This window comes from Podarcis melisellensis (assembly GCF_964234715.1).
Source record: "Podarcis melisellensis genome assembly, chromosome: 3".
Classification (NCBI taxonomy): Eukaryota; Metazoa; Chordata; class Lepidosauria; order Squamata; family Lacertidae; genus Podarcis; species Podarcis melisellensis.
In genome coordinates this window covers 112,071,854-112,099,558 of record NC_138530.1, presented here as the reverse complement: position 1 = coordinate 112,099,558, position 27,705 = coordinate 112,071,854, and the positions used below count along the sequence as shown (strand labels likewise).

Genomic DNA, 27,705 nt, shown 5'->3' with positions numbered 1-27,705 from the left:
TTACCCCCTTCCTCCTCTTGCCCTTGTTTCTATTTAATAATTACTCCCCCCCCCCGACCTAAAAATTAAATAAATACAGCTACAAATTATATTCCAGTATCTTACCATTGCAGCTTTTAAGGACATGGAATCCATACTGGGTACATTTGCCAAGGGACCCTAAAAACACAGCAATGATAAGCAAATAAATAAATATTTAACCATCACTGTTAAGGAGTGTTGTTGGTTTGTGTATCTCAAAAAGAAGGCGCCTCTGTGCCACACAGCAAGCCTCTTTTGAAACTGAGGGGGGCGTTCAATGGTAGCTTTTCTGCTGTTCAAAGGGCTGGGGGAGGAAAATGATGCCCAAAGTAGCACTTTGGTTCTCATCCAGATACAGTAAATGTGTATTTGCAATTCAACGTATTTGATCAGTTGACCAGAGTACCCATGTGATGTTCAGTATCTTGTACTGATTTTGTGTGCATGAGTGTTCAGGATTACATACATTAGACACACTCTCCCTCCCTAAAAATTAAGCATGAGAATATTCTCGAGAATATTTTCTGCTAGAAAATTCTCCGGAGAATTCTCTCCACAAACTGTAAATTCTAATGTAAGAATCAGTTTTACAACCCACATTTAAAAAATCTAGTAGTAGTAGTAGTAATAATAATAATAATAATAATAATAATTTATTATTTATACCCCGCCCATCTGGCTGGGCCTCCCCAGCCACTCTGGGCGGCTTCCATAAAAACCAAAAATACAGTAAAATCACACGTTAAAAACTTCCCTGAACAGGGCTAGTAAATAATAAGTCAAGCTGTGATATTGCCAGTGTAAGTAATGAATAATGATTTTTTTGATCCAGTTACATTACTGGGCATTGTGTCGTTCACTATTGGCAGTTCTGAAATGTGAGCTACAGAAAACTTTCTTTAAAAAAAAGTTTTAAAAATGCTATTCATTTAATTTGATGAACATTTGAATACGTATGTATTTGAACTACAGTGGTACCTCGGGTTAAGTACTTAATTTGTTCCGGAGGTCCATACTTAACCTGAAACTGTTCTTAACCTGAAGCACCACTTCAGCTAATGGGGCCTCCTGCTGCTGCCGCGCTGCCAGAGCATGATTTCTGTTCTCATCCTGAAGCAAAGTTCTTAACCTGAAGCACTATTTCTAGGTTAGCGGAGTCTGTAACCTGAAGCGTATGTAACCTGAAGCGTATGTAACCTGAGGTACCACTGTAAATGTAATAGCCTTTTTTTTCTATTTTGGTGTGACCTTATTCTCATTGTAGATTTGCTTATTGAAGAACGTACTCATGTAGCGGACCTGAGGGTTTTTTTTACATTCCTTTAAAAGCTACATTTCATACATACATAATGTAGTTAGAATTCAAAGTTGATGGTAAATATAGAGTTAGTGGCAGGCTTAGTGATTAACGTGAGTCATTCACGTTGAATTTTCAATTTCAAGTTTGGTGCAAAAAATCAAAGATGTGAATTCACTGCATTGCCCCATTGAATAAAAGTATCTGTACCATTGTTGGTTGCCATCTGAACATTTTAAATGAAATTTCTCTAATATTCTCATTAATTGAGAATATTCTCCAAAAGATTATTCTTGAGAATTTAACATCACTACCCTTGCCCAATAAGTCAGATTACATCTTAACTGCACCACAACCGTTTTATTTACTCACAGTTTGGAACAGAAGTGGTCTATAAGCATTTCTCCCCAAAATTATTGCTTACCTGCTCTGGTTTGTGCTGCTGTACAATGTTATAGATGTAACTCAGGCCCACTCTATTCAATACATAGGAAGCTTGCTCATTTATAAGGGTATCCAAGTGCGCTTCAATCTAAAAGATGGAAGGAATACATTTCTTACTTATCGGAGTGATAACTGAAGAAACGGCTTGTCGGCGAAAGCAGTTCGGAAGAAAAATCACTGAATGCAATGGAAACATTTTGAATATGTTACAAAATTAAGTGCATTCAAAAAGCATTACTTATGGGCCAATAATAATAATAATACAGTAGTCCCTTGGGTTATGTTACCTTCAGATAATGTAACTTTCGGGTTGTGAACACGTCAAACCTGGAAGTGTGTATACTTCCGGGTTTCGCCGTGCGTGCATGCATGCGTAGAAGCACTCTGCGTGCTGCGCACAGAAGTGCTCTGTCACGCCGCGCACATGCGCAGAAGCGGTGCCTCATGTTGCGGACTTTTCGGGGTATGCAAGGACTCCCGGAACAAATTAAGTTCGTATCCGGAGGGTCCACTGTAACTTGATCCACCATACTAAAGATTTGGAAGAAACAGAGGTTTCCCGCTATCTGCCCCTAAACAGCAGATGAACCAGCTTTCATTGGCTGGTGTGAGTGGCTGCTGCCCAATGGGGAGTCAGAGCAGTGAATGCTCCAATACATATTCACAACCAAGAGGTGGATGGAAACTACTGCTGGAGGAAAAATGGGGTGGGAAAAGAAAGGTCCTGGATCTGAAACCAGCATAGTAAAGACGCGTTGCCACATACACCCAACCTGGTTAGTGCAAGTGGCAGGGCTGTGATGCTCCATTAAGTTCTGCCATTGCTGCCCAGGGGTTTGGATTGGCCCCAAGGCAAAAAGCCAAACAACACCCCCCCCGACTCATGGTTCAGCTCTCCCAGACAAACCACAGGTTGTCAAACATATGGTAAAGCTTGGCTACAGCTCACGGTTTGTCTGGAAAGAGTCAAGACATGAGCGTTGATCTGGATGAAAATCCAAGCCAAACCATGGTTTAGGCTCAGTGTAGCATGGTTTCAAAATGACCAGGGAGGAATTAAAGAGGCTACAATCTCCTCAGATGGAGCCCATGCTTGTTGTGCTAAGCCATGGGTAGGCAAACTAAGGCCTGGGGACCGGATCTGGCCCAATCACCTTCTAAATCCGGCCTGCGGATGTTCCAGGAATCAGCATGTTTTTACAAGAGTAGAATATTGTCCTTTTATTTAAAATGCATCTCTAGGTTATTTGTGGGGCCTGCCTGGTGTTTTTACATGAGTAGAATGTGTGCTTTTATTTAAAATGCATCTCTGGGTTATATGTGGGGCATAGGAATTCGTTCATTCCCCCCCCCCAAAAAAAATATAGTCTGGCCCCCCACAAGGTCTGAGGGACAGTGGACCGGCCCCCTGCTGAAAAAGTTTGCTGACCCTTGCTGCTAAGCCATCTTTTGGCTAACTGTTATATGCAAAGTAGGCCAAATAGGATTTATTTTGTGATGAGTTGCAAACAGATGGAGGACTGGCACATACATCACCTTTCCCCCCCATATGGGCATTATCCACCTCCAGAACCATACATACCCATTTGATAATTCCAATCTGTTTTCGCATTTTAACTTTTTAAAGTACGATAGTAAATATTTATTGACTATCTTGCTTTATCTTTTGTAAACTGCTTCTGAGATTTGTTTTTGTTTTTTAACAATCAAGTGCTGTACGAATTTAATGAAATAAATAAAAATAACCTCACTCAGATTTTGAACAGGAATACCATCTCCCAAAAAGGATGGAATTTGGGAACAGTACTGAGACTAATCCATTCAATCCACTTTCACAATAAGGGTGTATTTGGATAACAGCGTCTCACTCTGTTAATTCATCCATAATATGCATCGCCCATGGAAACAAAGCGTATCAAGGCTCTAGGAGGGGCAGCTGGTATAAATAGGATTTGGCAAATTTAAATGCATTTAAATGCATGGCGAAGATACAGTGGTGCCCCTCAAGACGAATGCCTCGCAAGACGGAAAACCCGCAAGACGAAAGGGTTTTCCGTTTGCGAGTTGCTTCGCAAGACGAATTTCCCTATGGGCTTGCTTCGCAAGAAGAAAGCCCATAGGGAAATCTCCGGGGACCTCTTTTAAATGCCTCTTTTAAAAGCACACTTTGATGTGCTTTCGAACTGCTAGGTTGGCAGGAGCAGGGACCGAGCAATGGGAGCTCACTCCATCACGGGGATTCGAACCGCTGACCTTCTGATCGGCAAGTCCTAGGCTCTGTGGTTTGACCCACAGCATCATTACGTTTCTGTGGTTGTACACATCTGTATGTTGACTTTACTTACAAAGCCATGAGGATACACACATTTTGAGGAGCTTGTTTCACATTTACCGTATTTTTCCATCTATAAGACACTCCCATGTATAAGACCCCCTCCCCCCTATTTTTAGACACTCAATTTTAAGAGAATGAGGGAAGATGGACCAAAGTTGTTGAGCTTTTCCCTGCCCACCCGCAGGCAGGAAACACTACCTAGGTCAGGGGAAGTTGCACTCCCCCCAGTCAGCCAGTTGGTGAGAGTGCAACTTCTTAGATGCAGCTGCACGCAAGAAACAATCTAGGGAGTGTTTCCCGCTCGCTGCGGCATTGGGGGAAGTTACGCTCCTGACACTATCCGTGTATTGGACAACCCCAGTTTTTTGACATGATATTTGAGTCAAAGAACCTTGTCTGATACACAGAAACATACGACATTCCCTGTTGGCATTTTTTCATCTCCGCCAAGCTAAGCAGTTGGCTCCTTACCTCTCTTGCCCTGACCTAGCCACTGTGATCCAGGCGACGGTCACCTCCAGACTGGATTATTGTAACTCGCTCTATGTGGGGCTGACCCAGAAACTCCAGCGGGTGCAGAATGCCACAGCGAGACTCCTTACGGGGTCCTCGCTGCGGGATCACATTCACCTAGTGCTATACCAGCTGCACTGGCTCCCGGTGGAGTACAGGATCAGGTTTAAGGGGCTAGTTTTAACCTTTAAAGCCCTATACGGCTTAGGACCCTCGTACCTATGGGACTGCCTCTCCTGGTATGTCCTACAGAGGACCTTACGGTCTTCAAATAAAAACATTTGGGAGGTCCTGGGCCACAGGGAGGTTAGGCTGGCCTCAACCAGAACCAGGGCTTTTTTGGCTGTGGCTCCGATCTGGTGGAACGCTCTGTCACAAGAGACTAGGGCCCTGCGGGACTTGACATCTTTCCGCAGGGCCTGCAGGACAGAGCTGTTCCACCAGGCCTTTGGCCAAGGCACAGCCTGACTCCCTCCTTTGGCAATCTTCACAGAACTCTAGCCCAATGGTTGCCATCAATTTGATTTGAATTAATTTTATAATGAAATGATTTTAAAATGTTGTATTATTTTATTGTTGTTAGCTGCCCTGAGCCCGGCTTCGGCTGGGGAGGGCGGGATATAAATAATTTATTATTATTATTATTATTATTATTATTATTATTATTATTATTATTATGAATGTTTGATTGCAAAGAAAACATTGGGAGGTTGACTGGACGTTTACCTGGTACTGTAACATTTCTAGCCGTTTATCTGTGAATTCAAACAGAGCCAGCGTTGTCTTCATCATATGAAGCGAATTCACCATGAAGGTTGCCATGTCAGCAGACCCCAAGTTACTGGCAGACACAGTACACATCTGCAACAGGGGATCCAGCACACAAGAGAGAACCTAATGGGAAAAAGAGCATGCAAAAAATGCTGTAACTGGTGAGAATTCTTGTCCGTTCCCCTTTCTCTACATCTCCCAAAGCAGAGGATTGATGCTGAAACAGGGGGGATGGCATTTGCCTCCGAAAGGAGCTTCAGGTGCCACAAAGAAGCATTGCCAGCCACTTGCGCTGTCTACTGCACAGTCAGCTGGCTTGTTAAAAGTCTGAAAAGGATGTTGCACAGGGAAGTTGCACAAGCCCGATGCGGACGCAACAGCTTAGGCAATTGGTGATGCTTGGTTATGATGTCCAAACCTTGCTCTGAGAAAAAGGCAGGTTTGAATTACAAGGAGGCTGGACATTTAAATAAAAACATTCCAACAGCTTCCTATCAGGAGCAGCAGAGCAACAGAGCAGCCTGCAGCTCCCTTTTGGAGGTTTTCAATGCAACATGCAACAAGCAACTGTCTGGGATGCCTTGCGTAGTGGACATCCAAGCTCAGGGTCACGTCACAGGGCCACAGAATAAGCTGAGACTGCTCATCGCTGTTGTTTAAACAGAAGAGAAACAGCGAAGATGGCGCTTAAAATGAGGCAAACAGGAAAAGGTAAGGCCTGAGGTCAAGGGATAGCTAGCAAAGAGCGGAAACCTGCCCTGTCCTGTGCAAAAACAGAGAATAATTGAGAGAGGAGGTATCTCCAGCACTCAACGAGGTGAGGTGGGGGCTAGGTCACATGATCTACCCATGTGACACTGTTAGACATCTCTGCTGCCAAACATAAAACAATGTTTTCTCTCGCAGGAGAGCCCCAGGCAGAACTGCAGGAGCTGCTCACCACTGTCTATTCTTGATCCTGATCTACACAAAATAATTCCACTTCTGCTATAATTAGAAACTGCCATGGATCCAGCAGCATTTCTCCTCTTTTTCCGCTGGGAAACCTAGCATGGAATTTAATGGTCTGAATCACGGTTTCTGTCATCCCATCCCCCAAAAGCCCTTCCCTCAAGCTGCTGTGGCTCCTATACAATTTCAACCAAATTTACCTGCCCAAAGTCAGCTTGTCGGGTATCCAAAGGAATGACGCAAGAGTCGTGCGATGCTAGAACCTCCCGCAGCAGAGCAAGAGTCTGAGTCAGTGGAGAGCTTGGGCCAAGATCTGCTGGCGGCAGTTCAACCTACAAAACAAATTACAACTTATTACTAAACTGAAAACTACGGAGAGACCTGGTCTGAATAGAGATATTGGATTCTTGTCTCATTACATATGCTAAAGCTATTTTTGGTCATCTGCATATTATCCCCTGCTTTTTCCTATAGGACTAATTGCAGTCGTTAACAGTAGTCAACAGGTTTACAATACGCATTGAGTCAATCACCCATCTCCTACAGTGGTACCTCAGGTTACATACGCTTCAGGTTACATACACTTCAGGTTACAGACTCCGCTAACCCAGAAATAGTGCTTCAGGTTAAGAACTTTGCTTCAGGATGAGAACAGAAATCGTGCTCCGGTGGGGCAGCAGCAGTGGGAGGCCCCCTTAGCTAAAGTGGTGCTTCGGGTTAAGAACAGTTTAAGGTTCAGAACAGACCTCTGGAACGAATTAAGTACTTAACCTGAGGTACCACTGTACTACCCTTCTGAGAAAAACCCAACCCCACCCTCCCACTATATATAAGGGTCTGGTGACTTCTGTTTCAGTGTATCTGAAAAAAGGTGCATGCACACTAAAGTCCTAACTGGATGGATGGATGACTGATTGATTGATTGATTGATTGATTTAAAATGAGCATTATGAATCCTGCTATGTAATGAGCTTGGAAACTCCCTATATCAAAGGCATGTTGTGGGCCTGACAACATATAGGAAGCACATCAGTGAACTATACCATGTATCAGACGTCTGTCCATCCCATGGTGGCATCCCTTCAAGGGGGCGAGAGCCACATCCAGCCCCTCTGCCTTCCATAGCTGTTACAACCTAGTCCCTTTGCCACCAGCAAAGATTCTCTTCTTTTTTTTTTTCAGCCAAGAAAAGGGTCTCGTTCTGACGTGTGGGCCTGGTGTTTGTTCAACCTTACTTTCAGATGCTGGGAGAGTGAAAACCACAGCTCTCGGTCCACAGTACATATGAGAATTGCTCTGTTACCCTGAACAGTCAATCAACAAAATCTGTGTGAGTTTCTTAGCTGAGGAGATGCACGTGAACTGGTGAAGAGCCACACTTGGCCAATGTTTTAATGTGGGGAATTGTCCTGGTGGAATTGTGCACCACACATGTGTCTACTGCAAGCCTAAAACCGTTCCCAAAAATTGGCTGATGTGCCGTGAGACTCCCTATGAAAACACTGTACTCTGAGAAACTTGTGGGTGGTGACCAGGATCCACAGCAACTAGGAGCAACTAACAACTGAACCATCTGAAATGTACCGTATTTTTCGCTCCATAAGACACACTTTTTTCCTCCTAAAAAGGGGAAATGTCTGTGTGTCTTATGGAACGAATGTGTGGTCAATCGCAGGCTCCCTTTCTGGCCCCGGTCCCTTGCCCAGGCCTCCATTGTTGAATGTTCTGCAGATGGAGGCTGTTTGTTTCCCCAGCGACATGGGACTGGCTGATTAGATTATCTGTCTGGAAACTGTAGAAACGGCTCCCTTTCCTTTCCTAAAGAAGCTGCAGAACTGTGAGTTGAACCCCATAAAAACAGGATTTTTCCCCTTTGCAAAAGAAGCTGCACAACTGTGAGCTGATCCCCCCAAAAACGGGGCTTTCTCCCTTTCCTCCTCTAAATGGTCAGGTGTGTCTTATGGTCTTATGGTCAGGTGTGTCTTATGGATTGAAAAATACGGCAGTTATGCCTCAGAAAGGGAGCAGATGCCGGGGAGTGCATGCAGGGACGAGGGCAAGTAGCAAGAAATCCAGTACACCAACTCAGATTTCTTTAGCGTATCAGGGCCAAAAACAGAGACTACGAAAGGGTGAAGGATTCTCCCTACCTCCTGCCTTGATTTCTGGTGCTCGCACCAGGACAGAACCACCAGGACAGAATTGAGAAACACCTTGAACACTAGACCACTGCTGTAAAAACCTTGCTGGATTTTCATAGTGACCACTGTGGATCAGCAATGGTGGTAACAGCAACTATGATCACAAGTGTCAACATGGCATAGCAGTGACAGACTACACCAGAACGTATGAGCTCCGAGTAGTGGCAGTTAGAGAATAACTGGCAACTTTTACTCTTTAGCGTCACAACGCAAATATACGCGGTGTGAGTTTACTGATTTGTTGACCTGCGTTCATTTCAGGTAGGTGTTCCTTAGCAAAGTATACTAAGTTTGCTCAGTGGCCTCGTTTCACTTCTTTTAGCGCAAAAGGCTTTAAGCGCCAGTTTTGAGGTGGCACTGAAGTAAGCGGCATTGGTCGGTGGGAGGGGGAAGGTGCAGAACGAGGAAAGGACAGAGAAGTCTGGTGAGCAGCATAGGCGAGACTTGGCGCTGAAAGGTGCTGATGGACCAGGGAGTTTCACATGGTGCTAAGAAGGCAACGGTGCACAGATGAAATGCAAAAGCCAACAGCGAAGTTGGCGATCACTTCGATAGTACAGAATTTGGACTTCCAAGCTTGATACCTGCACAGATTGTCCACTGACAATGCTACAGAACCTACAACTGCAGAGGTAGGGAAGGGGAAGAGAGTTGACTAACCCCTGAAACAGACCTTATCCATCAGTTTGCTTGCATGAAGGCTCAAACTGTTGAAGAATATTTTTTTACTCAAGCCATGCATCTCTTCCATTGTAGTTAACAGCATGGCTGCGGTGTTCCCCACAATATTACTGGAAATTGGGAGAGAGAAAGAGAGGCAGTAAGAAATTTCACAATAACTAAAGCAGACAAATATCAAAGTCCAGCTATTTAGCCCAATAAAATGCTACAAAATGTTTTCTGAAAAAGTAGCACCTAGTAAGTAAATGAAACCTATATATATATCGCCTGGTGCTTTTAGGTGTTCTCTAAAGGCAAGAGGAGACGCGGGTGGCGCTGTGGTCTAAACCACAGAGCCTAGGGCTTGCTGATCAGAAGGTCGGCGGTTCGAATCCCCGTGATAGGGTGAGCTCCCGTTGCTCGGTCCCTGCTCCTGCCAACCTACTTGCTCTCATCAATGAATACATGGCTTTGAAGTAAAGTGAACTGACGCGATTCTATTCTCCTTTTGGAAATTCTGCAGGAAAACTGGAAAAGCAGGACAACTTCAAAGCTGAGTGTTTTGCAAAAGGATGCTTTTTCTAATGGCCAATTATGGTCCGACTAATTGCCTTGGAAGCTCAGCATAATGGTACTATCATTGCTTGAAGAGGGCAGGAGTTCAGGGATGTGATTTTAAAGAAGGAGCAAAGTGAATTGAAAGCACATCGAAAGGGTTTTGTTGTGATAACATCAGAATATTTTTTTCCAAATACAAGTTATAAATAGTATAGAGATTATCTTTTTAATAAAATAAAGATTTCTAACATACTAAAAGCAGTACTAGGACTCTGTTATTTTCCTCCTCAACGCAAAACCAACCCTACCAGCTCTGAAATTATAAACACTGTAATGCAAAGATACGAATTTACTTTTCTCTGTTTCTGTTTACCTGATGGTGTGGTGGTAAAATTTGAGAAGATTAGAAATTTTATACAGCAGGACTGCTCCTGGTTCAGCTACAATCACCTGTTCAATCCTAACCTGAGAAAACAGATTGACACAAACATCAGTTATGCAGAATTCTTTCTCATCCCATTATGAAGACAACGCCTACGTTGTCTTCAAGCAGGTAAGACATTAGGGCTGGGCTGGGGGGTTGGGAGGTATGGGTGCGGCAGCAGAACTGCTGGATTGGTTCTGCTGATGCCCTCATCCTGCCCCTGCCCCATCCCAGTATTCAGAAGCAGGAAGCCAGGGCTGCAGTCTTGGCCCTCCCATTAATCATGCCTGTTTTTCTGGGACCAGTAACTTGAGGCACGAAATGATAAAAGTTTTGCTTCAAATGAGGTTGGAAAATTCATCATGACGAAATCATTTAGGGAAATAAGAAGCCAGTATTGTTTCGATGAAATATTTAACGAGAACAATGGACAAGTTTCCAACAAGTTTTGTCCTGCTTTTTCCACTCTTTGTTTATAGGACTATATGGGAAAGTGCACCTTGTTAATAAATGCAGTCTTATTCCAATGGGGATGCGGGTGGCGCTGTGGGTTAAACCACAGAGCCTAGGACTTGCCAATCAGAAGGTTGGCGGTTTGAATCCCCGTGACGGGGTGAGCTCCCGTTGTTCGATCCCTGCTCCTGCCAACGTAGCAGTTCGAAAGCACATCAAAGTGCAAGTAGATAAATAGGTACCGCTCCGGCGGGAAGGTAAATGGCGTTTCCATGCACTGCTCTGGTTCGCCAGAAGCGGCTTAGTCATGTTGGCCTCGTGACCCGGAAGCAGTACGCCGGCTCCCTCAGCCAATAAAGTGAGGTGAGCACCGCAAACCCAGAGTCGGCCACGACTGGACTTAATGGTCAGGGATCCCTTTACCTTTACCTATTCCAAGGGCACACATAAACCAACACACTCCACCCACCTTCAGAGGCCGGCAAACACCTTCTGTGATGTGTCCAATCACTTCTTGCATATTTTTTTCCACTCCTGAAAGGAAACATAGCGAGTGTTATTCAGAGGTATTTCAGCAACCATGCTTCCCATCACCACACACTCCCTTGAAAAAAGGAACACCTCGGCAACTCTAACACATCACAGATTCTGTGAGAATTGTGTATATTTTCCCCTCATGCTATAAGCTGCCTTGAGCATGGTTATAATTATGGAAAGTCGGTACACAAATAAAATGATTATGTCTGTAAAACCGCCCAAATCCAACTTGCTTACTTTCCACATTTCTCTGTGCAAATCTTGGACTTGCCAACACTCTTTTTACAATCCTCCATGCCCCCATACCCCAGTTACACAGAACAAATATCTGCTGAAGTACACTGGCACATGTTTATCGCCACATACATTTCTCCCTGGAGATTGCAAATACACATTTCCTATGTGGTGGGAATGTAAGATTGTAAAAAATTATCTATAACGAATTGAAAAAAAAGGTTAAAATAACATTTGTAAAGAAACCAGAAGCTTTTATTTTGGGTATTTTAGGGCAAGATGTGAAGAAAGAATTGAGGACACTATGTATGCAACAACAGCAGCAAGAATTTTAATAGCGCAAAACTGGAAGACGGGAGAAATACCATTCAAAGAACAATGGCATGGAAAGTTGATGGAATATGCAGAATTAGCAAAAATGACAGATAAACTGCGTGAAAAAGATAATAGTGACTTTGGAAAAGAATGGGAACCTTTTGTAACATACTTGCAGAAACAAAGTAAAAGTATGGACTCTTTGGCAGGGTTTAAATAAACATACATAATGTAATTAGAGAGAACAAGAAAGACAACAATGTGATAATGTACAACTATATATAAGCAGCAGAATGCAACAAGTGGTTTAACAAACCAAAAACGGAAACGGAGGGAAGCCAAGGGGGAGAGGGTAATTTAGAAAACGATTGTTCGGTTACCGTATTTTTCGCCCTATAGGACGCACTTTTCCCCCTCCTAAAATGAAGGGGAAATGTGTGTGCGTCCTATGGGGTGAATGCAGGCTTTCGCTGAAGCCTGGAGAGCGAGAGGCGTCGGTGCGCACCGACGTCTCTCGCTCTCCAGGCTCCAGGAAGCTATCCGCAAGCCTTGCACGCCCAGGGGGAGTTCCCCCGGGCGCGCAAGGCTTGCGGGCGACAGCCGGCAGCACGGAGTGCCCTTCGGAGGATTCCCTGTGCTTCGCGCTGGTGTCGGCAAGCCTTGCGCATCCGGGGGATCTCCCCCTGGGCGCGCATGGCTTGCGGGCGGCAGCCGGCAGCACGGAGCACCCTCCGGAGAACGCCCCTTGCTCTGCGCTGGTGTCCGCAAGCCTTGCGCACCCGGGGGATCTCCCCCCGGGAGCGCAAGGCTTGCGGGCAGCAGCCTGCAGCGCGGAGCACGGGGCGCCCTCCGGAGGTGTCGCCACCGGGCAGACATCCGCAGCATGGGGAGCCCTGTGGGAGTTCCCGCAGGGCTCCCCATGCCGCGGACAGTAGCCTGCCGCCCGATGCGCAGGGTGCCCTGAAGCAGAGCGCCCCTCGCGCCAGGCAAACATCGGCCAGCCCCACAAGCTCAGGGGACAGCGGGGAGGCGCAGCACCGCCATCCCACTGTTCCCCGACCTGGTTTTGGGGGGAAAATAAAGGAATTTCCCCCCCAAAAAAGTAGGTGCGTCCTATGGGACGAAAAATACGGTAAGTTGAATAATGTATGATATATGTATGAAAATCAATAAAAACTGATTTAAAACACACATTTCCTGAAATTGAGCAATACCTTCAGTGGTGATATGTTTTAACAGGGCTTCCAGATGCTCTTTTTCTGAAGCAGTAGCCTGATGCAGCCAAGCCAACATGTCTCCTACATATCTAAAACCAAAAACCAAAACATCCTGCTGCATTAAATGGTTATTCTAGTAGCAAAACCACTATGCAGCGTACGCTTCCGTGATTGCTGTACCTCAAAGGATCATGGGAATGCATCTCGATAGGCCGGGGTGTTCCTCCTGGACCTCCTCTAGTAAGAGCATCGATAAAACCACGGACCACAGCACTTCTTCTGGCTGTTGCAAACTCGTCAAGAGTGTATCTACAGTGGAAATGAAGAGGCACTTTATTAAAATGCATGTGCTTTATATTGCCATTACAATCATTAAGGTACCTTGCTTTATGGGAATCTATCATATTTTTTGCTCCATAACACACACATAGTTTTTAGAGGAGGAAAACAAGAAGAAAAATATTTTGAATGAAACAGTGGATGTATGATTTTTGTGGTTCTTGCTGTGGCCACAGACATGTGATCTGATGGTGAATTTGGGGTGACCCAATGCAAAAATCCTGAGGATCCATGTGGATCTGTGCTTTGTAACCACATTTTTGCTCCATTGCAGCCCCAGGAAACAGTGGAAGTGTGATTTTTTTTGTGCAGGCTGTAGCCATGGACATGCTATGTGATCTGATAGTGAATTTGGGGTGACCCAATGTAAAAATCCTGAGGATCCATGGGATTTTACCTCCCCCCTCCCAGGCAGCCTCCGCTAGCATCCTTTATCTCTCATCTGATCCCACCGATCAGCTGTTTCCTTTCAACACTCCCTTCCCTCTTGTTTGCCTTAGTGTCTTTTCCTTAGCTGGAGCAGTTTTTTTTGCTCCTCCTTTTCTTCTAATTTCTCTCCTTCTTGCTTTAGTCTTCCTGTTTCCCTCCTTTGGAAGTCTGCTGTCTTTACCTCCCCATTCCCAGGCAGCCTCCTTTATCTCTAGTGTCCCTTATCTCTCTCCCCGATCGGCAAACGATCAGTGGCTTTGTTTCAACACCCACTTCCCTCTTAAAAAAAAAAAAGCAAGCATGATCTGCGTTTTTCCCCTGGGCAATTCGGCTCCAGGAACCACACATTAGCTCCATAAGATGCACAGACATTTCCCCTTACTTTTTAGGAAGAAAAAAGTGTGTCTTATGGAGCGAAAAATACGGTAAGTATGCTATGCACAGAAATAAGCTGTCTGAATAATTCACCACTTGAGCTCCGAAAATACCTATCACGGCGTGAAATTGGTCAGTACCATGCCTCAGCCTCCCAACACAGGATCTGGTGGTTTGTTTCAAAAGACAATAGGTTCCCTGAATAAATTCTATCTGGATGAGCTAATCATCTATGGTTCCAGATGGGAAATGACCACCTAAGCTAGAAAATATGGGAATATAAGCAACTACAGTGGTACTTTGGTTTAAGAACAGCTTAGTTTATGAACAACTCGAATTAAGAACGCTGCAAACCCGGAAGTAGGTGTTTTGGTTTGTGAACTTTGTCTTGGAAGCAGAACATGTTCCGCTTCCTGCGTTCCATTTGTAAATTGAGTCCCCTGCTGTTATAGAAAAACATGCCTTAGTTTAAGAATGCTTTGGTTTAAGAATGGAATTTCGGAATGGATTCATAAACCAAGGTACCACTGTAGAGTGGTGCCCCGCAAGACGAACGCCTCGCAAGACGGAAAACCCGCTAGACGAAAGGGTTTTCCGTTTTGGAGGTGCTTCACAAAACAAATTTCCCTATGGGGTTGCTTCACAAGACGAGAAAATCTTGCGAGTCCCTGCGGGTTTTTTCGCTCCCCCCCCCCTTTTCCTAAGCCGCTAAGCCGCTTAACAGCTGATCGCTAGAAGCCGCTAGACCGCTGTAGCGCTAATCCGCTAAGCTGTCAATGGGCTTGCTTCGCAAGACGAAAAAACCGCTAGACGAAGAGAATCGCGGAACGGATTCTTTTCGTCTTGCGAGGCACCACTGTATTATATTGCTGGCAGAGAGTTTTTTACAGGGGTGGACCTGCAACACATGGGCCGAATTAAGCCTGCCTGACACCAGTTACCATTAGGTTTCTATCAGGTATCCTTGTTTAAACCCATGGGTTTGAAGCTGATTTATTATGAAAATAAGTTTGCTAACAGGGGTAAAGCGCAGTTGGTCAGGGTGTGGTGCTGATAATGCCAAAGTTGCATGTTTGATCCCCTAACAGAAAGCTGCATATTCCTGCATCGCAAGGGGTTGGACCAGATGATAGTCAGGGCCCCTTCCAGCGATATGATTCTACAGTGGTACCTCGGGTTACATACGCTTCAGGTTACATACGCTACAGGCTACAGACTCCGCTAACCCAGAAATAGTACCTCGGGTTAAGAACCCAGAAATAGTACCTCGGGTTAAGAACTTTGCTTCAGGATGAGAACAGAAATTGTGCTCCGGTGGCACGGCAGCAGCAGGAGGCCCCATTAGCTAAAGTGGTGCTTCAGGTTAAGAACCGTTTCAGGTTAAGAACGGACCTCCGGAACGAATTAAGTACGTAACCAGAGGTACCACTGTATTATTCTTTAAACCAGGATCCCTTGAATGTAATGCTAAGTTCAGATTCTTGAAAGTGAAAACTAACTTTCCAGAGATTCTCCTCCCAGCTATTTTATTTGGGGGGCAGGGGTGAGGGGGGGTAGAGAAGGCAAGGCGAGTACATGAATCTGATGTTCTGCTTCAACTTGCTGAAGTTTATCCAACTAGCACTAAGTCAGAGTCTGATGTTACATGTGAACTGTGCCTTTGTGTTATAAAGACATAAAAATGTAGAAATAATATTAGGATGTATTTCAGCAAGGCATTTCATTAAACGAAAAAAAAGTTGATGCTATAGAACAGGTATAGGCAAACTCGGCCCTCCAGCTGTTTTGGGACTACAACTCCCACCATCCCTGACCACTGGTCCTGCTAGCTAGGGATGATGGGAGTTGTAGTCCCAAAACATCTGGAGGGCCGAGTTTGCCTATGCCCACTATAGAATTTGGTAGGTGTTCCAAGGCTGCCACCTTTTGGTTAATATCAACCACTGCTAACATTCCTTAAAAATTAGTCAACTGCTGCTGAAAAAAGGAAAGTCATAACATAACATAACAATAAGGAAGTTCCCTGTTATGATTTGATAGGTAGTTATCCCAAATCTTTAGCACAAAACATGTAGAGTGGTGGAAAATCCCACACCTTGAAATATTCAATTCCACAATGAATGAACTTTTTAAGCTAGCTTGTGGTCAGAAGGATGAAGCCCCCAGAATATTAATCTTGGTGACATTGTGTTCTGCGACTAAGATAGGCAACATACTTATAGAGAACAGCCCTGTCTTGCAAAGCTTCCATTGCTTGAGCTAGAACTGGAGAAATGTCACAGGATTCTTGGGTTAAAGTTCTGCATTCGCCTGCAAAGAAGAAAAGATCAGGTCAATAGTAAGCAACGTTCCTAATCTTTACAGCTTTCTAAAAATAATGAATGAAAGTTGTTGCAATCCTATTTGTAACTAAAACGCTTACCGTATTTTTCGCTCTATAAGACGCACTTTCCCCCTCCTAAAAAGTAAGGGGAAATGTGTGTGCATCTTATGGAGCGAGTGCAGGCTGCGCAGCTTTCGCTGAAGCCAGGAGAGCAAGAGGGATCGGTGTGCACCGATCCCTCTTGTTCTCCTGGCTTCAGCAATAGCCACGCAAAGCCTCCTGAGCGCAGCGGGAGCGCTCCCCCCGCTGCGCTCAGGAGGCTTTGCATTGCAAAGAGCCTAAAGAGGCTTGGCATGGCTATCCCAAAAGCCAGAACAGCAAGACGGATCACTGCTTTCGCTGCGCAGCAATCCCTCTTGCTGTTCTGACTTCGTTCCGCGGGAGAGGCACTGCGCAGCTTTCCCTCTCTGAGCAGCACCTCTTCAGTGCTGAAAAGGCTCTGTGTGGAGAGGGAAAGCTGCGCAGAACCCCTTCAGCGAAGAGCCCCTTCCGTTTCTCCTGCCACTTTGCTGAAGAGGGAATGTTTTTTTCTTGTTCTCCTCCTCTAAAACTATGTGCGTTTTATGGACGGGTGCATCTTATAGAGCGAAAAATACAGTACAGTGGTGCCCCGCAAGACGAATGCCTCGCAAGACGGAAAACTCGCTAGACGAAAGAGTTTTCCATTTTGGAGGTGCTTCGCAAAATGAATTTCCTTTGGGCTTGCTTCGCAAGACGAAAATGTCTTGCGAGTTCCTGCAGGTTTTTTCCCCTTCCCCCCCTCTTTTTCTAAGCCGCTAAGCCGCTTATCCGCTAAGCCGATAAGCCGCTAAAAGCGCTAATCCGTCAATGGGCTTGCTTCGCAAGACGAAAAAACCGCTAGACGAAGAGACTCACGGAACGGATTCTTTTTGTCTTGCGAAGCACCACTGTATTTTAAAAGTTCCTCATCTCAAGGGCTAGGAGACTAAACTCCTAAGACCTGCCCAGGGCTGTCATTTTGAGTCATATGTGGTTATTTCCAAATCAGCAGGTCTTGGATCAGGATGCCTAGGGGCTAATAAGGGTGCTTAAAATATTAGAACATTAAAACATTCCAACATTCCAGCTGCCATAAAACTCAGGGAACAAGCTGTGCTATTACAAAGACTAAGACCTCAGATGCAAACTCTAGATAATATTTTAGAGACTAAAACCTAAACCACATTTCTAATGGCTGTCATATTCGTATTGTTTATTGTCATATTCGATTGTTAATTCAAACTTAATTCTATTGTGTTTTATGTTTGCTTAGTACGGTATGTGACTCTGGTCTCGGACCGTAATAAATTTTATTATTATTAAAACATTCCTGTTATAAAATCAACCTACTCCTGTGGTGGGGTGGGTGGCTGAAAGATAGGAGAGAGGAGATAATGCCGGTGCAGTTGGCATTGCTTGGCTGACTGCAAACATTTAATAATAATAATAATAATAATAATAATAATAATAATAATAATTTTTTATTTATATCCCGCCCTCCCCAGCCGAAGCCGGGCTCAGAGCAGCTAACAACAGTAAAATATACAACATTCTAAAATCATTTCATTGTAAAATCAGCTCAAATCAGATTAATGGCAACCATTGGGCTAGAGTTCTGTGAAGATTGCCAAAGGAGGGGGGTCAGGCTGTGCCCTGGCCAAAGGCCTGGTGGAACAGCTCTGTCTTGCAGGCCCTGCGGAAAGATGTCAAGTCCCGCAGGGCCCTAGTCTCTTGTGACAGAGCGTTCCACCAGATCGGGGCCACTGCTGAAAAAGCCCTGGCTCTGGTCGAGGCCAGCCTAACCTCTCTGTGGCCCAGGACCTCCAATATGTTTTTGTTTGAAGACTGTAAGGTCCTCTGTGGGGCGTACCAGGAGAGGCGGTCCCTTAGGTACGAGGGTCCTAGGCCATATTGGGCTTTAAAGGTTAAAACCAGCACCTTAAACCTGATCCTGTACTCCACCGGGAGCCAGTGCAGCTGGTATAGCACTGGGTGAATGTGATCCCACAGCGAGGACCTCAAATTTGTCTGTTTTGTTTTATTGTGTAGTTGTTGGTGCTTATTGTTTTAATAATTTTATGTAATTATATGCATGCAAGGTCCTCCTGAAAAACAATATATAAATACAGTAAAATAAACCATAATGATTTTGGTGCACCAAATAGTACTGGCTACTCTTAAACATTAACAACAAAAATATCCCAGGATTAAACATGAGTGTAATGAATAAGTTGAGGCTATAGAATTTGGTAGGTGTTCCAAGACTGCCACCTTGTGGTTAAGCACTGCTAACATTCTTTAAATAAGCATCTTTTCAAGGAAAAGCATTATCCCAAAAAACTAAGGTACCTTGAGCCCATCGGTAAAGCTGCTCATAAGCAGTCTCTTGAAGCAAAGCCATCTGTTCCATAATTTCTAGGCTGCAAATTGAAAACAAGTAAATGCTTTTAAAAAGTGTTTTATGAAAATAAACAAATCTTTAAACACCTAATAATCTTTAGATCTATTTCCCTGTTCCAAATATATTCACAGCCCACTTTATACAGCTTAAACTGAATGATGATTAGAAGAGTTTGGATTTGATATCCCACTTTATCACTACCCTAAGGAGTCTCAAAGCGGCTAACGTTCTCCTTTCCCTTCCTCCCCCACAACAAACACTCTGTGAGGTGAGTGGGGCTGAGAGACTTCAGAGAAGTGTGACTGGCCCAAGGTCACCCAGCAGCTGCATGTGGAGGAGCAGGGAAGCAAACCCAGTTCACCAGATTACGAGTCCACCACTCTTAACCACTACACCACACTGGCCATGTGGTTTAATACCCCTGCCATTTAAAATAGGTTGCCAAGGTATTTATGACAGCAGCTACATCCCCTTTCTCCAGGAATGTCCACAGCTTGATATATCATCTGAACCTGACAAAAAGTGATCTTGGCCACAGACATCATGCAGGAATTCAAAAGATTTCCAAATCCTGCAGAACAGGCAACACTGTGCAGGTACACTTTAAGGGGTAATTGCAACCGCATCCAGAACGCAAGACACCAACAACTAACTCAGTCAAACCGTCCACTGTTAACATTTACATCATGCCTGAACAATGTGAACCAAGGAAGGGTAGGTTGTTGTTTTTTTGAAGAAGAGTTTGGACTTGATATCCTGCTTTATCGCTACCCGAAGGACTCTGAAAGCGGCTAACAATCTCTTTTCCCTTCCTCCCCCACAACAAACACTCTGTGAGGTGAATGGGGCTGAGAGACTTCAGAGAAGTGTGACTGGCCCAAGGTCACCCAGCAGCTGCATGTGGAGGAGCGGAGACGCGAACCCGGTTCACCAGATTACGAGTCCACTGCTCTTAACCACTACACCACGCTGGCTCTCCAACCATTACTACTTCAACCATTACTACTTCAACCATTGCTTTGTAGTTGTTCGGTGAGAACTCACCCTGATCTCTGCTGGTTTGTGCGCAAAAGAATCTTGACATCGTTGTGAATTTGTTTTACTCTCCCCAATACCTTAAAAAAGTCCTAGGAAATGCAAGATTGAAAGTCACTGGTATTTTATTAATGCAAACTGTCCACACAAAAATACAGTCATACCTCCGGTTGAATGTGCTTCTGGGTGAGCGCATTCGAGTTGCGCTCCGCAGCAACACGGAAGTAACGGATCGCTTTACTTCCAGGTTTCGCCGCTTGCGCATGTGCAGACGCTCAAAATGACGTTACACACATGCGCAGAAGCGCCGAAATGTGGCCCGCGCAGGCACGGGTTATGTTTGCTTCTAGATGCAAACGGGGCTGCGGAACGGATCCTGTTCGCATCTAGAGGTACCACTGTATTCCCAGATCATAATACTACAGGCCATAAACTTTCCAGTAAAAGGAATTTCTAGGAGGAGGATACACAAGATCTCAATGCAATACTATTGTTTAGTATTGCTAAACAATGCAATACTATTATTAATACTAAAACAAGAGTTTTACTTCACAACCACCATCCCAAACATAATTTCTCCAAACACACATCAAGGCATGTTTTCGCCTACATTTAAAGACAACCACTAGGCATGGTCTATGAGTTAAGTCATATTGTAGCCTTTCAAGGAAGCAGGTTTGCCATACACCCGCAATTTTGCGAACACAGCCAGTACTCAGCCCTTGCAAACAGTGTCCAGGTGGAAATCACTGAAATGTCCAGGAAAAAACGGACATATGGCAGCCCATGCCAATAGAGCAGATTTTTGACAAATTTCATTTAAAAATAGCTCAGAAACACACACACACCCTCTCTCTCTCTTTAGATTTTACCCCCAAAAAAGTGCAACAACTTTGGGCAGAACTAAAGAAAGCTCCACAACTTTGTCAAAAACCTCAACAACCATTGTGTGCCAGGAGTTTCACTTTTTGAAGATTTATTTCTTCCTTTTTATTTGTAGGACTAGAAGAGTGTGTGTGTGTGTGTGTACATGCACGTGTGAAAGAGCGTGTAAATGGATGATAGTATTTTGATTTTTTTATAGGTAGAACAGGGAATCATGCATACACAAAATTATGGGATTAACACAAAAAATATACCTACAAGCAATTAAAAACTCATAACCTATAACTCATAACAAAGAAGTAAGGCTTAGCATATAGAGAATGTTTGACAGGCCTTTTAAATATATAACTGATGAACACAAGTCTTCAGTAACAAATATGCTTAACTTACAGATTTCAGCATTAATATGATTAGCCCATGAGTTTTAATATGAAAGTGCTGGTGAATGTCTTGGTTTAAAATGTCTTGGTTTAAATAGGAAATGCACAATATGAAAGGAACAAGGTAAATGGAATAGAATGATTCCATCTCAATTGCTAAAGCTAGAATATTATTGCTGTGCACGCTCGTGGTACTTACCTCTGTAACAGGCCCATCTCTTGTGCTTCGAAGGACATTCATTTCTTCTGGAGAAAGCTGGAATTCTGCTATGAAAGCATCTGCTATCTGTGCTTTCAGTTCTAACCTTTGGCTGCAATTAAAAGGTTGAAATTTGAAAATGGGATACTTATAGCACAGTCATATATGTGTGTTGACTCGGAAGTAAGTCCCAATGAGTTCTATGGGGCATAATCCCAGAAACGTTTGTCTTGAATGAGCCTTATACATCACTACTTCAAAATAGAATATATAGATAGGTAAAGGTAAAGGGGCCCCTGACCATTAGGTCCGGTCGTGGCCAACTCTGGGGTTGCGGCGCTCATGTCGCTCTATAGGCCAAGGGAGCTGGCATACAGCTTCCAGGTCATGTGGCCAGCATGACTAAGCCGCTTCTGGCAAACCAGAGCAGCGCACGGAAACGCCGTTTATCTTCAAACCAGAGTGTTACCTATTTATCTACTTCCACTTTGACGTGCTTTCAAACTGCTAGGTGGGCAGGAGCAGGGACCGAGCAACGGGAGCTCACCCCGTCACAGGGATTCGAACCGCCGACCTTCTGATCGGCAAGTACTAGGCTCTGTGGTTTAACCCACAGCGCCACCCACGTCCCGGAATATATAGATAGAAAGAAAAAATAGAGGTTGAAGTGTAAATGAAACTATATTTGAAGTGAAATATCAGAAGAAATTTATTAATGGGTTGGAACCAGAGCGTCCAGTCTGTGAAAGGAACAGCTACGTCTGTCCACAGAGGACACCATAATCCAATGGAGGTTCTTCATTGCAGGAAGGTGGTGGGAAGGCAATATTCACCAGTTTCTCCTTCCTGCAGCAGCCCTCCAGGGTGCCCCAACCATATGCACAGATTTTCAGGGGGGCACTGGGGGAAGGAGGAATAAGTGAACAGCGTATCTCTGGCCCCTTCTTCCAGCATAAGCAGATCTCCACTGAGCATAGGTCTGGATCCGATCCAGAAAGCAGAATCAGTTTCAGATGTTCTGATAAATGCGGTAAGATCAGATAAATGGTACAATTGGCTTTTTATACAAATTACACTGGGGTGAGGTGGAAGGGACGCAGGTGGCGCTGTGGTCTAAACCACAGAGCCTAGGGCTTGCCGACTGGAAGGACGGCGGTTCGAATCCCCGCAACGGGGTGAGCTCCCGTTGCTCGGTCCCTGGTCCTGCCAACCTAGCAGTTTGAAAGCACGTCAAAGTGCAAGTAGATAAATAGGTACCGCTCCGGCGGGAAGGTAAACGGCGTTTCCGTGCGCTGCTCTGATTTCGCCAGAAGCGGCTTAGTCATGCTGGCCGGAAAAACTGTTTGAGGACAAATGTCGGCTCCCTCAGCCAGTAAAGCGAGATGAGCGCCGCAACCCCAGAGTCGTTCGCGACTGGACTTAACTGTCAGGGGTCCTTTACTTTTACCTTTTTACACCGGTGGGGGGTGGGGGAGAGCACCCTGGAAATAGGATTTTAATCCACTGAAGAAAGACATCCAGCGATCTATGCCACTTCAGTGTATTAAATATGTAGCCCCAGTGATTCACATTGAATCATCCAACAATATAATGATGCAACAAGCAGGAAAATAATACCCACTTAATAAATTAAGCATCTGTAAGAAACTGCTACTTGAGTGTCATTTAACCGGCTGTATACTTACATATCAGTACTCAGTGAGTGAAAGCTAGGTGTTGGGCCACTAACAAAAAAAATGACTTGCTATCCTCCTTTGCATTCTTGGCAATTTCTATTATTGAGCTAATTTGTTTTAAATTACATTGCATAACTGAGTTTGCTGAACATAGCCTGATACTTAGCTTGTCTACTTTAAATAGTAATGAATAGATATCCATTCTTATTGAGAAACTGAAAAGTCTAAGAACCATACTTCTTTAAAGTTCAGAAACTATACTAGGAGGACCTTTCAATGCTCGCACAATATTATGCAAAGTGAGTTAATGCAAAATTCTCTCATTCTGAAAATTCTGCGATTAGAAAAAGGGAAAGATGCATATCCCATGGCAAACATCTGAAGAACAGTTTAATAAAAATGACCACTGGAAGTAGCCCTAAGGTAACTTCATTTTGTACAAATGTGGGAGAATCCAGAAAAGCATTCTAATTTGACATAAATATAACAAAAGGGGCAAATACATACTTCTCTGCTTGAAGCTTAGTTGTCTTTTCTATTAAATCCTGGGTTTGCTCCTTGGTTGCCTGGAGTACAGACCAGAATAATTACAGTTAAACCCCATTAAGGCCTTAAGGTATATTTCTACTTTTTCATTTTCTGTTTCAACCAAATTATAAGTCATTTAAGCACAGCAGAACAGTGAACAGAAAGGCAGTTAAGTTTCAGAAACAAAGAAAGCTACATTTTTCTTAACCTGACAGAAAGGCAGAACCCAATATATGCACTTTCTGTATTTATACACCATGGGTAAGCAAACTAAGGCCTGGGGGCCGGATCTGGCCCAATCACCTTCTAAATCCGGCCACCGGAAGGTCCAGAAATCAGCGTGTTTTTACATGAGCAGAATGTGTCCTTTTATTTAAAATGCATCTCTGGTTTATTTGTGAGGCACAGGAATTCGTTCATTTCCCCCCCAAAAAATATAGTCCAGCCCCCCACAAGGTCTGAGGGACAGTGGACTGGCCCCCTGCTGAAAAAGTTTGCTGACCCCTATTATATACAGTAGACCCTCAACATACACAGTGGTTTCATTCCAGAAATAGTGCATAAAGGCAAAATGGTGCATAGTCAAAACACACTGGGTGCAATGGCAGGTGGGATTGTCAAAGTTTCTTTTTCCGGATGCCTGCTTAACCCCCTTTTTTCCAAGCAGGTAAATGTGCACAAAGTAAATGTGCTTAAGTTGCATGTCTACTGTAAGGTAAAGGTAAAGGGACCCCTGACCATTAGGTCCAGTCATGCCCGACTCTGGGGTTGCGGCGCTCATCTTGCTTTATTGGCCGAGGGAGCCGGCGTACAGCTTCCGGGTCATGTGGCGAACCAGAGCAGTGCACGGTAACGCCATTTACCTCCCCGCTGGAGCGGTACCTATTTATCTACTTGCACTTTGACGTGCTTTCGAACTGCTAGGTTGGCAGGAGCAGGGACCGAGCAATGGGAGCTCATCCCGTCGCGGGGATTCGAACCGCCAACCTTCAGACCGGCAAGTCCTAGTACTGTCTTCCTAATACTAGAACTAGGGCCCAGTGCAATACAGAAGTGTAGCAAGTGTGCTAGAGTGCTGGTTTGGGTTTGTGGAGATGCAGGTTCAACTCTTCACTTAAGACATGAACTTGGATCAGTCACCCTTTCGGAGCCTAATCTACCACACAGGATTCTTGTGTGGATAAATAGGAAAGCCATTAAAGGAAGGGTGGGATAAAAATCATAGAGTTGTTCAGCTGGAAGGGACGCCAATGGTCATCTAGCCGAAACCCCTTAAATGTAGGAATCTCAACTAAAAGCATTCATGACAGGTGGCAAATGTAACAACAACATATCCTCCCCGTTAACCTGACAACAATATTGATGATCCCATCAAACTGATCATAATGATTCATAGGAAAAGTGTTTTAGAAACGTTACCTGGGTGATTTACATACACACAAGCTCAGAATAACATGCACACAGAGCTCTTATGCATGCAAAATGTCCTATTAATTTTACTAGATGGAGTAGATTCCTGAACAGTGAAGAGATCCAAACACAGACCTTCTTTTGCCATAGAAATTAATGGGGACCTCTTTTCATGCAGGGGATCCTTTTGTGAATTCCTATGGCTGTAAAAAAAGAAATCTTCACACTGGGATCAAAAGTGATCTCTATGTGTTGTACAGGGGGAAAGTACTGTGCTGTTGAAACTACCAAGTCCCAGTGTGCCAGAAATGACCACACCTGCACACACACCCATTCTTTACCTTCAAGTGATTGGTCATGTCCTGGCAGCAGTTGCTCATAAACTTCACATCTTCATTTATGCTTTCAAGTTCCTGAAAGAGCACAGAAACAGACAAGTAGCCTAAAACACTAGAACTCATATTGAGATTTGCTTTTTCCACATTTTTCTCTCCCCCCCCCCCCATTTTCTGAAACACCAGAACTATCAGACAGTTTCCCTAACAAGCATAATCTTCACTGTTGTATGATACAATCACTGATAAGAATATCCAATGATTCTTCCTCCCTGAAGCTCCAGATTTGGTTTTTCAGCGTTGGGAGAAACTGGATTTGCAGCAGTATAAGAAAGCATTACATACTTTTACCATTTGTGCTTCCCAACAAGAAGTGCTGGATAGCTCCAGAGATACAGCTAACGGTGTTGCTCTATACACATCTACTCAGGAGTAAGACTCATTGAATTCAATGAAGCTGACTCCCAGGTAAGTCTGTACAGGATAGCAGGCAGCAATAGTAATATCTAAGGAAAATTTGTGGTGGCAAATGGAGATCTGGTAGTATTTTATATAGATTTTGTGAACATGCTCATAGGGGGTGTTGAACTGTGGCCAATGACAGTGCCCAGTGAGAGAGGCACCCATAGATAAAGAAAAGTGGAGGAAAAGGATAACATATTTAGCCACAACCAAGTCTAGTCCAGTTTCCCCATGATATCTCGTGTGCTTCTTTCATCTCTCCGCAAATTAGACAGGTACAATAGAGGGGAACAGAACCAAGCAATAGAATTACCAGCCACTCATTTGCCTCAGGGACATATAGGTGGGTTTACAGAGGCCCTTGACTGTCAGCTTCCTGCTGGACATTTAGAGCATTAATGAATAAAAATGGCATACCTCTTTCACTTGCTTGAAAATGTGAACAAATTCTTCATTTATAGCTAAGCTGCGATGTTCCATATCTCCGCGTAAATTTCTTCTGGTACGCAGGCTATTTTCTACAAAAAAGACTGAAAGAGCCTTGAGCGCTTCTAACATCTCCTATAAAAATATATAAAGATCATGTTGACAGTTCATATACAAAATGGACTTCTTTTTTTAAAAAGACACACATCAGAAGACACAGAAAACATCTTCAGTTTTCCAGATAAATCACATTTTAACAATGCTAAACTATCTTTACAATATAGTTTACAATAGCAAATATATAGATTAAATACTCAACGTATTTTTGAATATAAACATCAACTTGATATAATTATGCCATAGGCAACTCAATGAACTAATTACTTGCAAGTAAAGCTAAACTCTGTCCTCTATTGTGAAGACCAATTCTAGGTCACCAGTCCAGCTTGAGCTGCATTCAACGAGGAGTTCCAGATGGGAATGCTCATTCCTATCTGCAAAAGATTCCAGGCATGTCCAAAGTCGGTTTGGGGGGGTGAATTTGGCCTGCAGGTCGGTTTAATCCTGCTTGCTCAATAAACTGCCCAAGCCCCGTGGCAGTTTATTTCCTGGGGTAAAATCCTAAAAAAGGCTCAACAACTTTGGTCGGCCCTCACACATGTTCACTTCATCAAATCTGGCCCTCTTTGAAAAAAGACACTCCTGATGTATTCAGTCAGTTCAGTAACACCTGTCAATTCAGCTCATTCAAGCATTTTAAAGTGCCACTCTTCCTTGGTGGGTACCGTATTCATTCTCCATGCCAATAAGATTCCAGCCACAGTGGTGGCATATAACAATTTTGCTTTTGTTTTTTATGGACTTCTATTGTTTCCGTTCCCAAAAGTGTTGTCTTGGGCTTGGGTTTATATATATTAATTCATTGTAAATTACTTCCCAGAATTCCCTGATTCCTTTACAGGACCACCACATGTGGGGGAAAAGGATCCCTCTCTACTTCATTGCATCTCCCTGTCTTTTCAATGGTGATGTCCAGTCTTTAAAAAAAAAAGTCTCATTTATAATTTAATCAATTTGAACCCCTCATTGCCTGCGAGTAAGCCCCGCTGAGCTCGACGGGGCTTACTTCTGAGTAGACCTGGTTAGGGCTGGGCTGTTGTTCACTAACCAGCTAGAAAAGGGGAATCCGTCAACTAAGCCAGTCATTTTAAAAGAACGACCCTAGAGAAAAGAAACCAAACGAACGACGCCTTCCCTATGGCTCTGATTCGCAAAGCCGGCGCCTGTTTCTCAGATACGGCAGGACTGACAACCGGTCGCCCACCTTGTCCGTCTCCAAGCGCGTCTCCAGCACTTTGCGGAGCTTGCGAGAGAGAGGGTTGGACCCGGGCCCTCCAGACGACCCTTGCGAGGAGGAGGAAGCGCCCGCCGACGAAGCAGCAGCCCCGGCCGCGAGCGGCTGCAGCGGCCGCTGCTGGTCTTCAGCCGCCGCCGCCATCTTTGCTCTCTCC

At 44.3% G+C, this 27,705-nt stretch overlaps 1 protein-coding gene across 1 annotated transcript in view; it reads right to left on the bottom strand.

Moving 5' to 3' along the window:
• The window catches only part of COG6 (component of oligomeric golgi complex 6), a 33,491-nt gene extending 5,786 nt beyond the window's left edge, over window positions 1-27,705 (bottom strand). Inside the window, exons 1-17 of the mRNA XM_081906244.1 lie at window positions 27,519-27,705; window positions 26,186-26,329; window positions 25,313-25,384; window positions 23,541-23,599; window positions 21,358-21,469; window positions 19,903-19,985; window positions 18,807-18,877; window positions 16,291-16,384; window positions 13,112-13,240; window positions 12,929-13,020; window positions 11,098-11,162; window positions 10,125-10,216; window positions 9,207-9,324; window positions 6,533-6,664; window positions 5,337-5,504; window positions 1,743-1,850; window positions 106-159 (exon numbers count right to left, since the gene is read on the bottom strand). Of these exons, the coding sequence (XP_081762370.1) occupies window positions 106-159; window positions 1,743-1,850; window positions 5,337-5,504; window positions 6,533-6,664; window positions 9,207-9,324; window positions 10,125-10,216; window positions 11,098-11,162; window positions 12,929-13,020; window positions 13,112-13,240; window positions 16,291-16,384; window positions 18,807-18,877; window positions 19,903-19,985; window positions 21,358-21,469; window positions 23,541-23,599; window positions 25,313-25,384; window positions 26,186-26,329; window positions 27,519-27,692 (1,767 nt within the window). The 5' untranslated portion in view covers window positions 27,693-27,705. The remainder of the gene's footprint in view (window positions 1-105; window positions 160-1,742; window positions 1,851-5,336; window positions 5,505-6,532; window positions 6,665-9,206; window positions 9,325-10,124; window positions 10,217-11,097; window positions 11,163-12,928; window positions 13,021-13,111; window positions 13,241-16,290; window positions 16,385-18,806; window positions 18,878-19,902; window positions 19,986-21,357; window positions 21,470-23,540; window positions 23,600-25,312; window positions 25,385-26,185; window positions 26,330-27,518) is intronic.